The 12,740-nt window shown below is 59.9% G+C and overlaps 1 protein-coding gene across 1 annotated transcript; it reads left to right on the forward strand.

The window, feature by feature from the left end:
* The first annotated feature begins 852 nt into the window (after positions 1-852).
* Rhpn1 (rhophilin Rho GTPase binding protein 1) lies at positions 853-12,444 on the forward strand. Its single transcript, XM_074069349.1, is given in 16 exon segments — positions 853-1,061; positions 5,964-6,079; positions 6,912-7,040; positions 7,133-7,208; positions 7,980-8,057; positions 8,456-8,580; positions 8,665-8,831; positions 9,003-9,196; positions 9,609-9,765; positions 9,846-9,956; positions 10,281-10,475; positions 10,966-11,042; positions 11,297-11,443; positions 11,527-11,688; positions 12,108-12,189; positions 12,192-12,444. Coding segments are annotated over 16 exon segments (2,058 nt in total). The 5' UTR covers positions 853-980; the 3' UTR covers positions 12,353-12,444.
* The last annotated feature ends 296 nt before the right edge of the window (positions 12,445-12,740 follow it).

Below are 12,740 nucleotides of genomic sequence, written 5' to 3' on the forward strand. Positions count from 1 at the left end.
CACGGATGAGACGGAGCTGTAGAGGAACATGACAAGAGGGCTGCAGTCACTGCCTGGGCCCTAGTCTTCCTGCCTGCCAGGGGTGTGTTCCCAGGTGAGCGGCCCACAGGAAACCTGAGAAGCCGGAGCTGCCGGGAACCTGGAGACTGATGAAAGGGCCTGCACGTTGTAGGGCAAGCCCTTCCAGAGCGCAGCTTCTGGAAAAACTCCAGTCCTGCAAGAGAAGGTCCTGGAGGCCTTCCCTGGATGGCCATCTTCTCTGGATGGTTCTGGAAGCGAGGTGTGAAAACAGGGCATCTAAGAGGCGGGCTCTGGAAGCAGTGCTCTCAATAGGTCCAGAGGCAGGCGGTTCTCGGAGCGGGTCCGGAAGCATGAGCAGCTCTGACCGACGGGTTGGCCGGAGCCTCACTCTGCCAGCCAGGGAAGAAAGCGGGCATTGTTCAAGAACTGGCGGAAGCCCTTGCCTCTAACAAACCGTTTAAAAACCCCATTGTAAACATTTTTGGAGTAGTCCTCTCTGAGGTCCCGTTGCCGGGGTGACGGGATAAAGCCCCCGAGTGTCAGCTTGAGGGGTGGCAGCGCCTACTCGCCGCCCCCAGCCGTCTTCTTTCCCTAACTTTTCTGCAATCCGGGCGGCCGCCGAGGCGCATGCGCACTGCCCTCGGCGTGCGGCCCGCGGTTGCCAGGGGTTACCGGATTCCCCCCTCAGTCTGCCAGAAAAGCGGGATGGGGCGGAGCTGCCTCCAGGAGCCCACCTCCCGCGCGCTCTGATTGGCAGCAACTGCTGTCCGTCTGCGCAGCTGCCTCCGCTGATTAGGCAGTGGCAAGTTTTGCAGGCGGCGTCCGCGCCCCGCCCAGCCGTGCGGGTCGCCAGAGCCCGCCAGGAGGGGACAGTCCGCGACCTGAGCGGGCGGCCCTCCCCGGCGCCCGAGGGACTCGCTGCACGAGGCTGCTCGGAATCGGCTTCCAGGCGGGCGGCGATGATTCTCGAGGACAGGTTGGATGGCCAGAGTGCCTGTGAGGACAGCGCCCGGCTGCTGACGGCCGACAGCGTCTGCAAGGTGGGGCGCCCATGTAGGGGTGCAGGCCCCCCACCTCCTGCCCCGCATTGGGAGGCACGTCCGGCGCGCGGACTTCCCGGCTGCTCCCTCCCATGGCCCACTCGTCCCTACAAGCCACCAGGGCTTTACCGCTAGGGAAACTGAGACATGAGCCTGTGTCCTTCCTCCTCTGGGTCCCTCTCCCTCTTTCCTCGGGGATCCCACTGGGAAGAGGAGGAGGCGTCCAGAAATCAGTGGTAGCCGAGATCTGGACCATCATTTTGCAGAAGCTAGGGACTCCCTTCCTTGGTAGATGTTGGTTCTGTCAGTGATACACCACCCCCACTCCAAGCTGGTGTTTGTTTCCGACGCCCGCGAAAAGCCACTTTTCGTAGCTCTGCCCTCCTCCCGCTTCAGAACTGGGTGTCATTTTGATGTAGCTTGTCGCAGCAGATAGCCGACGCCTCCTGGACTTCGCTGTCCCTGCCCTGGGGGCTGAGAACGCCCAGGGATGTGGGGGTGGGGTATGGACACCATTTCAGTCTATGCCTGGGAATGAGGGTGTTCTTCCAGCCTTACTCTGTAGTCCCAGCCCTGACGTTGGGGGGGAGGTGTCGGTGAGAGACTACCCCAGTGTTTGGTGCCAACTCTGGGGTACCTGTGCCCACCCCAGGGGTTGGGGCTGCAGAGGTTCCTGTTGCCATCCCAGGTGTCTGCTATGGTACTTTGCTTGCTTTCCTTGCTGGTGTCAGGCTACACATTGTCCCTCACTATTCTATTCAGCTTTTGTGTGTCTGTGGTTCAGGTCTCCTAGGGAAGGAGGAGGAGAGAAGCACCAGCCAGAACTCAGGCTGCAGGGAATTGGCCTGGTGATGCTGACCAGAGTCCTTAAGGTCTCCCTCCCTGCCCACCCCCAGAATGCCAGATGCCACAGCAACTGGAAAGAGAGGCACTGGAGAGAGAGAAGCAACCTGTTCCTTGCCCTCTGTAAACTCTTACAGTGGCCATGCCTACGGGTGGCCTTTAGGTAGAGAGAATGTTTGGAGGTTGTACAAACAAGATATGCCAGGGGCTCAGTAGACCACACTTCTTGGGCTAAGGCTGTGGTAAGCTCTGTCTCTACCCTCCTTTGGCTTCCACCTCAGAAAGGGGCAGAAACTGTCTCAGTGGCTTCTCTGGGCTGTTGCATCTTGTGTGCACACACCATTCTGGAATGAGCGAGCATTCAGGGTAGTGGGGAGGGGGTAACCGTGGAAAGTGCCCTTGGGCCCCCAGCTCTGCTCAGGCAGAGCCTAAGTCAACAACCTAGAAAGTTTTCCCCTGCTCTATAGCTAGAGCAAGACCATAACCCCCAGGCAGGCCCCTTAAACCAGCAATGCTACTTGGAGCTGGGTGGGGCAGGATTTGTTAACTGTTCATGGTAAAGCCATGCCTGGGGCTGAGGCCCCTGTGAACAGGTCTGGGTGACTTGGATGTGCTCCATGAGTAGTGAGCGCTGGCATTCAGTTAGCATCTACCTGGTGCTAGGCCTAGTGTACCTAGCACCTCAGCTTGTGTACTCCCACAGCACGCGTGTGGGCAGCCTGTTGGGCCTTGGGCCTCAGTTTACCCATCTAAAAAAAAAACCAGTTGAAGACGTGGTGCCAGGTTGCTCAGCAGGGATGTGAGGATGTCACACTGCAGATTGGCTCTGAAGCCCCCAGCCCTGAGTATGGGTCTCCCAAGGAGGGACCACAGACCAGCACAGCCTGGCTAAATGCAGAAGTATGACCTTGATTGAATCTCATGGCTTTGGGGTGGTCGAGGGGCTGAGGGGTCAGGGTGAGCCAGTGGGAGAGGGGGCAGAGGGTTGAGGACGAATCATCAGAGCGGCGGGGAAGGGCTGGGAATGCTGTGCCTCTGATCTGGTCTTCAGCACATCAAGTCAGTTCAAGTGTCACCTGCTTCGAAGGACACCAGCACCCTCTGGGTCCCTGCTGGAAATACAGATTCCCAGGCCTGGCCCACCTGGGTTAGTGTGGTGCCCAGGTGCCAAGTGAACATGAAAGGGGGCAGGTTCTGAGCATTCCTATCCTGCCTGTGGTGTGGACATGCCACTCTCATCCACCTAGCTTGCATGTGGTATGCAGCCACTGTGTCCTAGGAGACCCCGTGTGGCTCTCTGCCTGTTGGATCCTGTTCTCCAAACACTGTTTGTGGGGCAGAGGGTGCAGGCTTCCATTCTTTTGGGACTTCAGGCCTCTCTGGGGAGAAAGTGGGCTCCTTGAAATGAGTGGGCATAGGCAGGTAGGGTGTCCAGGGCCTGGTCCTGGGAAGAAGTAACTGTCAGGAGTGAGGGCTGACCTGGCTGGGAGGAGCCTAAGGATGGGCTTAGAGCCACCCAGTTTTGCTGTACCCAGACAACTGTCTCCTCCCTTTCGCTAGTTCTGGGGATAGCCCAGTTCTGGCCACTGTCCAAACCAGGCCTCAGGGGTGTTTGTCTCTCTATTCTCTATCCCTTTCCACACAGGCCATGACCAGGCTCTGCCTTGGGTGGTCCATCTGTTGGGGATGCCAAAGACCATGGCAGATCCTCCCTTTCCCAGAATGAGGCAGGAATTGTCACAGTGGGGGACATGGCACAAGGGAGGGGCTAGGTGGCCTTTGTTTCCGGAGGATGGAGAGGTTGTGCTGGGAGGGGCTGGTCATCTAGCATATGTGCCCTCTGTACTGAACATGTCCCTTGCCCCAGTGTGGAAAACTGGGCATGGCTGCCAGGTTCCAGAGTCCACTCGTAGATCCAGCTCTAACCCACTTGTCCTGCTCTGCTGCCCTGGCAGGTTAGGAGGACAAGCTTGGCCTCCTGTGGGAGCACTAAGGGTAGGGAGGCCAAGGAAAGGCCCAGGGCCTGGTGCCTACAGGGCCCAAAGTGGCCCCTCTGCAGCAGCCCTCCAGGAGGAGGGGCAGGGGCCATTATGCTGATAAAGGCTGTCCCTATGAGCTGAGGCTCACTGCCCAGCATTTGCCCAGCCCTGGCCACTCACCAGAGCCCTCAGAACCTTCTGGAGCCTTGAAGTGAGACCTTTGGAAGGAGGGGGTGTACAGCTTCAAGCATGGCCTGCCCTCCCTCCCCAGATTCTCAGTTCTCTGGAAAGGAGACCACCATGGCCTCAGCTTACTCTCTCACCCAGGTAGGCGTGGGACCCCAAGAAGAAGCACAGGCAGGGGTGTGGCACAGGCAGGGGTGTGGCACAGGCATAGGACCTAGCAGACAGTTCTGGGCCAGCATCATGGGGGAAGAGGCCCCTCCTGTCTGCAATGCCAGCTGTGTCCCAGCAGGAGGCGTCCCAGCCCACTCCTTCCCTACCCCTGTTGGGACATGGTTAGTCACCTCTCCCTAGTGATCTAAGGACCAGTTGGTGGCCTGCTGCCTTCAAATTCCAACCCAGGTGCTCCCTCCTATGGCGGCCTTCGTTAATGGATAGCTCTCTCGGGAAGCTGGCTGTGCAGGAGAGGCCTAGAGCCGTAATACAGGTGACCAGCCCCAGGAGCCTTCCTTAAGTGCACCCTACTAGGGGCTGAGACTGCCTTGGATGTGACAGTAACCCACACTTCTCTGAATGCAGGACGAACATCAGCACTGCACAAATTAACCCCATCCTGTCCCCTCCCCAGGCACAGGGCCTTTGAGTCTCTGTGGCCTTCTTGCTCTGTTTTGGGTCAGTGACCAATGGGGGTGCATTGTCAGGGAAAGAGCCTTCTGAGGAACCTTCCTGTCCCACTCCTGGACCAACAAATGCTGTGACCCCAGCCCATCCCCTGCATGGCTCAAGAGGAGGCTTGGTGACCTCAGGTTGCATTTGCCCCTGCACCTCTACTCCCTGGAGGATGCCTCCAGGTCATAGCTAGGCCCATCTCTGGAAAGGAATAACCGAGGCTACTTCCCTGTTGTTAGGCAGGAGGAGCCTACATCTTGCCAGGGCTGCCAGAGGGACACAGGGACCCAGCTCCTCACCGCCCACCTTATAGTACTGTTCGCTGGTGTCCAAGCCATGCAGGTCCACAGCCTATCGCTGCCCGGTGTCCATGCTGCTTGGAGCCTGTGGCCACAGTATCCCTCAGGCCCTATGGATAGCTGGGTCCCTAGGCTGCACGGGCCGGGCCTCTTATGAGGGGCCTTGGTGATGAGCTCACTGGAAAGGTGGCCTAGCCCCAAAACTGGGCTGAGCTCCTTGCACAGGTAGGCTGGGGGCTCCTGGAGAGTGAAGGCAGTGTCCAGCAGAGCCAGTTAGAAAGGGATTCCTGTTTTGATATGTGGGTCCTGGAGGCTGGGGATGCAGCTCAGTGGTGGAGCACCTCCTAGCATGCTCCAGACCCTGGAGTCAACCCCCAGCACCACAAAGAAAAAAAGAGTCAAGATCACCTATGATGTTTCAAGAGCTGTTACAGTGGTATGCAGCTGCTTGGGAGGCTGGGGAAGGAGGATCTCTTGAGCCCAGGAGTGACCAGACTGGGCAAAACAGCAAGACCCTGTCTCAGAAGTTGGGGGGTCAGGGGATGGCTCAAGTGGTAGAACACCTGCCTAGCAAGCACAAGACTTGAGTTCAAACCCTAATACTGCAAAAATAAATAAATTAATTAAATAGGCCATGGAAGTCTAGGTGAGGAAGGTGGGCTGTGCAGGGAAGCTCCTGAGTGTGTGGTCCAGTTAGCTGGCCTGGATGGAACTGAGTCAGCCCCATCTATGAAGCACTAAGGAGAGAGTCTCACACTGGCAACCAAGTCCCCAGCCAGGCCTGCCCAGCTCCTCCCTGAGGCCATCTCAGCCTCTAGTCCATGGTGAGAAACCCCTTGCCAAGGGCAGCTGAGGTCCTCTAGGCCTTATACAGGCTAGCCTTGTTGGAGCTCAACAGAGTGGACATGACTGTCTGCGGCCCCCTGCAGGGCTATGGCCCACTGGAGCAGACGCAGCACAGCTGGATGCAGGGCCGCAGGACCCGGATCCACCAGCAGATCAGCAAGGAGCTGCGAATACGGGCAGGTGCTGAGAACCTCTACAGGTGAGCTCTGTGCTCCCAGCCCCAGGGAAGCGATGGGCAAGATGCCTAGGGTAGTGACCCAGGCAGGTATCTGCCCTTTGTTGGTGTAGAAGAGGGATTCATGAGAGGGTGGCCATGACTTGGGCTCCAAACAGGCCCTGGAAACCATGCACGACCCTGTACTGCTCAGCCTGGTCCCTGGTTCCAGAGGGCCCACAATAAAACAGCCGCTTCAGTGGGCTCCAACAGTGCCTGTGGGGACCCACAAAGGCTGCTCAGAAGAGGTGTGTATGGCAGGTGACCAGGCACTCCAGAGTTGAGGACCTTGGCAAGGGTCTTCTGACCCGGAGCACCCCGTCCAGCCTGTACCATGGGTGAGCTCCAGCACCAGGGGCCACTCTGGGACTCCAGGGCCTCACCTTGCCTTAGCACTCTCCATCTCTCTGCCCCTACATGGCTGTCCTCAGAGACCCCTGGTCATGGGTCAGACCCCCAGCTCAGGTACAAGGTGGGATTAGCTCTCCCACAGTCCAGGCAACTATCGTTGGGGTGGCAGTGGAGGACCTGTCAGCCCAGAGGGAGCCATGTCTTAGGTGGGGCCCAAGCCTCACACGATGTATAGTGCCAAAAAAGGTGCTGGGGGTGGGGAGCATTCAGAGGAGAAGGATGAGGGCACCTGCGGGGCAGCCCTTGGCCCTGTTATCATCTAGCTCCAGCAATGGGGCCTGGTCCAGCAGTACACACCACTCTGAGGTGGACTTGGAGTTCAGGTAGGACAGGAGGGCTGCAGTGGGTCTGGGGTTCTGGATCTGCCTCTGGGATGGGGCTTTCAACCTCCCCTGGCCTCCCGCAGAGCCACCAGTAACACCCGGGTCAGAGAGACGGTCGCCCTAGAGCTGAGCTATGTCAACTCCAACCTGCAGCTGCTGAAGGAAGAGCTGGCAGGGCTGGGCAGCAGCACAGACGTGGACCGGCCTGAGGGGTATGGAACATGCCCACATGCAGGGGGTACGGGTGGGTCATGGGAGCAGTCACTGTGATCAGCAGGTCTGGAGCCAATACTTTTGGTTCTAGTGAAGGTGTCACTGTCCCTATGATCCCCTTGGGTCTAAAGGAGACCAAGGAGCTGGACTGGGCCACGCCTCTGAAGGTAAGCAGTGGTCTCCAAACTTGGCGGAACATGACCTCCCTTGGGGCCTGAGGGTATCTGGGCCCAGCTATACAATTGAACAGATATGGAAACTGAGGCCTAGAGGGAGGAAGGGCTGACCTGGGGCCACCCAGGGCCCTGGTGTCCTGCCCTGGACAAACCTTCTTCCTTCTGCTGTGCTCTCTGGGCTCAGATGGGGGTGAGTGGGTTTGGACTTCAGCCCTGCCCTAGGATGGTATGATGAGGCCTGGTGAGAGGCAAGGATGGCCCCAAGGTCCCAGGTTTCTCTGCTGAGGTTCCCACTGGCTCAGTGATGCTGCTCACCTAGCCAGAGCCTACACTGTGAGAGCTGCAGTCTCCCAAGTGTCCTGAGGAATTTAGACTCACAGTCCATGTCCCATCTGCCACTGCCCCACAGGGCCATGGGAAAGTGCCTTGACCTTGTGCCTCAGTGCCCCAGTCTCCAGATGGTCAGGTGACACTTGCCTCTTGGGAGTGCCATGGGTTAATAAGGAACTGTGTAAAAATCGAACCAACAAGAATCCCAGTGCCACTTCTGCAGTGGGGGAAAGGACCCCACATCAACCCTCAGCCCAGTGCCCACCAGGTCCCTCCATACACAGGCATGCAGCCCTTCTCTAAGGCTTTGAGGGGCTCCAGGACCTTGGCCCCACCTGGGCAGTCATCCTGCTCTGTGCTTGGACCTTCTGCTCCCCAGGGCAGGTTGCCAGGCACAGGTGTCCCAGAGGCCAACACCTGTCCTTCTGTCAGGAGCTGATCTCCGGGCACTTTGGAGAGGACGGCACCTCCTACGAGGCAGAGATCAGGGAGCTAGAGGGCCTGCGGCAGGTGGGTGGGCCTCTCCACACCCCGCTCCCTCTCCTGAAGCCCCAGAAAAGTAGAAAACCAAAGCATGGAAGGATGGAGCCAGTGTAGATGTTCACACAGCAGGAGTCCCCCATCTCAGGACATCTGGGAGACAGGCACACCCACTGTGCCTGGAAGGGCCCAAGGCTCACAGATGGCTCTGTGCAGGCCACGCTCTGCTAGCCTTTGGCAGTAGTCACTCTGTGCCCATCCTCTCCTCAGGGTTCTACCTGGCCAGTCCTCCAGGCTGTCCTTGTCTGGTCCCCTGCAGTCCCTGGAGCAGCGTGTGCTCCATGAGGCTGATGCCCCGGGGTTCCAAAGGGCAGTATGCATGAGTGGGGGGTCTGAGCAGTGGGGCCCAGCCGGCTCCTGCCATGCAGGCCACACAGACCCCCAGCCGGGACAAGGCGGGCCTGGAGCTGCTGGCGGCCTACTACAACCAGCTCTGCTTCCTGGATGCGCGCTTCTTCAGCCCTGCCAGGGGCCTGGGGCTGCTCTTCCACTGGTAAGGGGCTGGCAGCAGGGGTTCCCTGGGAGGAGAGGCTTGGTTGCCATGGGAACTGCACTTAGCCTGACCGCCCCCCCACAGGTATGACTCACTCACAGGGGTGCCGGCCCAGCAGCGGGCCCTGGCCTTCGAGAAGGGCAGTGTGCTATTCAACATTGGTGCTCTCCACACACAGATAGGAGCATGCCAGGACCGCTCCTGCGCAGAGGGCACCAATTCTGCCATCGAGGCCTTCCAGAGGGCTGCTGGTGAGGGCAGCCCAGAGCCGCAGCCGGCCACCTCCCTACATGGACAGGGGCCCTTCTTTGGGACAAGAGCTGAGGCTTAGCACGCATGCTAAGAGGGGATTGGGGGATTCAAGGGGCAGCCCTGGTGGGTGTGGGAGGCCCTGCCCATGTGAGCAGCCCCTCCATCCACAGGGGCCTTCAGACTCCTGAGGGAGAACTTTTCTCATGCACCGAGCCCGGACATGAGTGCTGCCTCTCTCTCCACACTGGAGCAGCTCATGACTGCCCAGGCCCAGGAGTGTGTCTATGGGGGCCTCTCACTGCCAGCCCCTGCCGCCCCTAATGACAGCCTGGCTCAGCTGCGCCTGGCTCAGGAGGCTGCCCAGGTGAGGCCCAGGAGCCCTACCCAGGACCCTCGACAATCTGGCCCTCAATGGGCAGGGGGAAAGGGTCAGCAGAACAGGTTAGGGGAACCAGGTCAGGCAAGAATGGGCAGAGGTGCGATGCCTCCATCCCCTGCTTTACGTGTCAGTCCCCAAAGCCAGCTGTTGTCTTGGCTCATGGAGCCCTGAGACCGTGACTGGGGAGGGACAGCATGAATCAGACCAGGAACTGGGGCCTTGAACCACCAGAGTCTGGCCCAGCTTGGGGCGTAGGAAGAGACTGCTAGGATGAGTCCCAGGAGGTGGAGGTTGGGCCCGGGCTTGGAGAGGCAGTGGACGAGTTGGCCTTGTCCCTTGAACTCCATGGGCCCCGAAGGAGGATGGAGGCGCCAGTGTACCCAATGCCTGCTGACAGGTGGCAGCTGAGTACAGACTTGTGCACCGGGCCATGGCCCAGCCACCTGTTGGAGACTACATGCCCGCGTCCTGGACTACTTTGGTGTATGTCAAGGCTGAGCACTTCCGCTCCCTGGCCCACTACCACGCAGCCGTGGCCCTCTGTGACGGCTCCTGTGAGTGTCCCCTCCCCACGTGCCTGCGTGTGCTGGCAGAGGCTCCGTGCTCAGGGTTCATGGGCTCTCTGAACCCCCAGTGGCAGCTGAGGACGAGCTCCCCAAGCGTGAGCAGGTCTTCCAGTTCCCGGCCCCTTGCAAGCCCCAAGGCCCCACACTGCCACAGCAGCTGGAGGAGCGCAGGAAGCTTGGTGAGACATCAGGGACTAAACACACTGGGACTTGGGCCCTGAGTCTGTGGCAGCAGTGTGCCCCACCCTCACTCAACACCTGGTGTCCCTATGTTGGTAGAAAACTGCCCAGAGCGGGGGCCTTTGGGTGCTGAACAGCCTCTGGGCACACCTAGAGGCAGCTCTTCCCTGGCCCTGCCATTGGCTCCTGGCAGAGCACCTGTCTGCCCCTGTGGCCCCACGCCACCCCTCCTGCTGCATCCTGGGGTAGAAGGACCGGGCTTGGCCTGGAAGGGCCAGCCGGCCCAGTACCCACATGTGTGACAGCACTGTGCTTGTGTGCAGCCAAGGCCCACCTGAAGCGCGCCATCCTCGGCCAGGAGGAGGCGCTGAGGCTGCACGCTCTGTGCCGCGTCCTGCGTGAGGTGGACCTGCTGCAGGTTGTGGTGGCCCAGGCGCTGCAGCGCTCGCTGACCAAGTACTCAGACCTTGAGCGTGAGGACGACTTCTTTGAAGTTGCTGAGGCCCCAGACATCCAGCGTAAGCAGCAGGGGCCACTGTGGTGGGTGCTTGCCAGCATGAGGCCTCAGGCCTGGCCGAAGGGAGACAGGCAGAGCCCCTGCCGCTCTTGCTAGAAGAAGCAGTCACCAAAGCCTGTCCTGAGCCTCAGGAGAGCCCAGAAGGGGCGAAGGTCCATCTGGGCTGAGGAATGGAGCCTGGTGGATCCTGCCACTTGCTTGGTCCCCTGACCTTCCTCCTCCACTAGACTCCTGCCCTGGGGAAAGCCCAAGGAGAGAGCAGGGCCTGCTGGGGCCTCGAGAGGGGGGCCTGGGAGCCCCTGGGGAGGTGTGTGTGGGGAGGGGTCACATATTCAGGGACCTGGGGCAGTTCTACTTGCCAGCTGGGGAAACCCAGAAAGGACCAGTACCTAGGGATCACCCACTCCTCTGGGGCTGAACCCGGGTCAGGGGGAGGGGAGAGTTGAGCCTCAGGCTTAGTTCTATTTCTCCTTTTCCTCCCGTCCTGTCAGCTAAGACCCACCAGAAGCCAGAGGTCAGAATGCCCAGCCTGAACCAAGTGAAGGTGGCTGACATCTTTCACCGGCTGGTGAGCACATCTGTTCCCACCACCCTTCACAGCACAGACAGCCTGGGCTTTGAGGCACTGCCCTGTGTTTCCACTGATGTGAACCAGGCCCAGTAAGCCCCGATAGATCTCGTGTGGTGGCCCAGGCCTGTCCCTCCTCTCTGTGGTTCCTCACTGTTCCTTGTCCAGAGATGTACAGTTGAAATGGGGTGCCCGACAGGCCAGGGCACCTCAGGCTGCAGCCCAGCCCAGCCTATAACCCCTGCCTCCCCCAGGGACCCCTGTCGGTGTTCTCAGTCAAGAACCAGTGGCAGATAGTAGGTCCAGTCCATGTGACCCGAGGAGAGGGTGGCTTTGGCTTCACACTTCGGGGCGACTCACCCGTCCTCATCGCTGCTGTCATTCCTGGGGGCCAGGCTGAGGTAAGGGCCTCACAGGCCCCAACCAAGTCCCTGGGCTACCAGCAAGGCGTGCTGTGGCTCTCTCACTGTCCATGTTCCCACAGGCAGCTGGCCTGAAGGAGGGTGACTACATCGTGTCAGTGAATGGGCAGCCATGCAAGTGGGGGAAGCATGCAGAGGTTGTGGCACAGCTGAGGGGTGTGGGCGAGGCTGGTGTGAGCTTGCAGGTGGTATCACTGCTGCCCAATTCTGAGCCACACAGCACAGTGAGTCCTGGGGCCCTGGAAGGGCGGTCCCCAACCTCCTTGTTCTACCTTGCCCCTGGGTCTTCCCAAGGACACTCGAGGCCTTGGAAAGAAGAGGCAATGGGCAGGCAGCCCTCAGGGAAGGTGGCCTTCCAGACAATGGCCACCTGTTCTGCTGCCACCACCTACCAGCTGTTCCCTGCTTCTGAGGAAGCTCCCAGCTCACCCCCGTGGGACTCTGTGTCCCTTAATTTGAGGCTTCTGGGCCGGGCTTATCCCAGAGGCTACACCATCCAGGGTTGGGTGGCAAGCAGCAAACCCCTGGCCTCACATGGCCACCAAGGGCCCCTAGAAGTGCCCCCAACATACCCATCTCCTCCCAGATCGTCTCAGGTGGGGACAGGGAATGGTAGCTGACCACATCTCTGTTCTGGCTGCAGGGGGACCGTCGGCACACTCTCCTGGGCCCAGGGGGGCTTCTGAGGAACCAGAGACAGTACGCCTTCAAGACACCGCTGGCACGCACCAGCCCCAGCTCCTCCTTGGCTGGAGCCACAAGCCCAAGCAGGGCAAGACCAGGGCACCCCCCAACCCTGTAGTGGGGACTGTAGCACGTGCACCTGAGCTGGGCCCCCTTGCGCCTCTCCCCCAGTGCCCATCACCCCCTGTAGCTGAGCAGGAGTGACCCTCTGTTCCGCCCCCCTCCCTGGAGGACCCCCTGACTTTGCCTGTCTTGCTCAGGGACTGAACTGCTCATTAAAGACACTGGTCAGATGAGGTGGGTCTGAGCCCTATACTGGCAGCTGTGTTCCTCTCTCCTCTGGGAAGAGTGCTCACGTGAGTACTTCTCTGAGGAGGGCGGCAGTGGGTGGGCTGAGGGCTCTCTGGGTTCTCTCCCTGACGGAGCTGTACAGTGCAGCTAAGGTGATGCTGCCCCCTGCAGCAGCCCCCCTCAGTCCCCCATGCCATACCCCATCCACACCCTCCATCAGGGCCCACCCACCCTGTTGCTACCTTGGTTCTGGTCTCAAGTCCAGCTAAGCACATGCCCTCAGGTCCCAACCCTGCACAAG

The sequence above is a fragment of the Castor canadensis genome, chromosome 3 (assembly GCF_047511655.1).
Source record: "Castor canadensis chromosome 3, mCasCan1.hap1v2, whole genome shotgun sequence".
Classification (NCBI taxonomy): domain Eukaryota; kingdom Metazoa; phylum Chordata; class Mammalia; order Rodentia; family Castoridae; genus Castor; species Castor canadensis.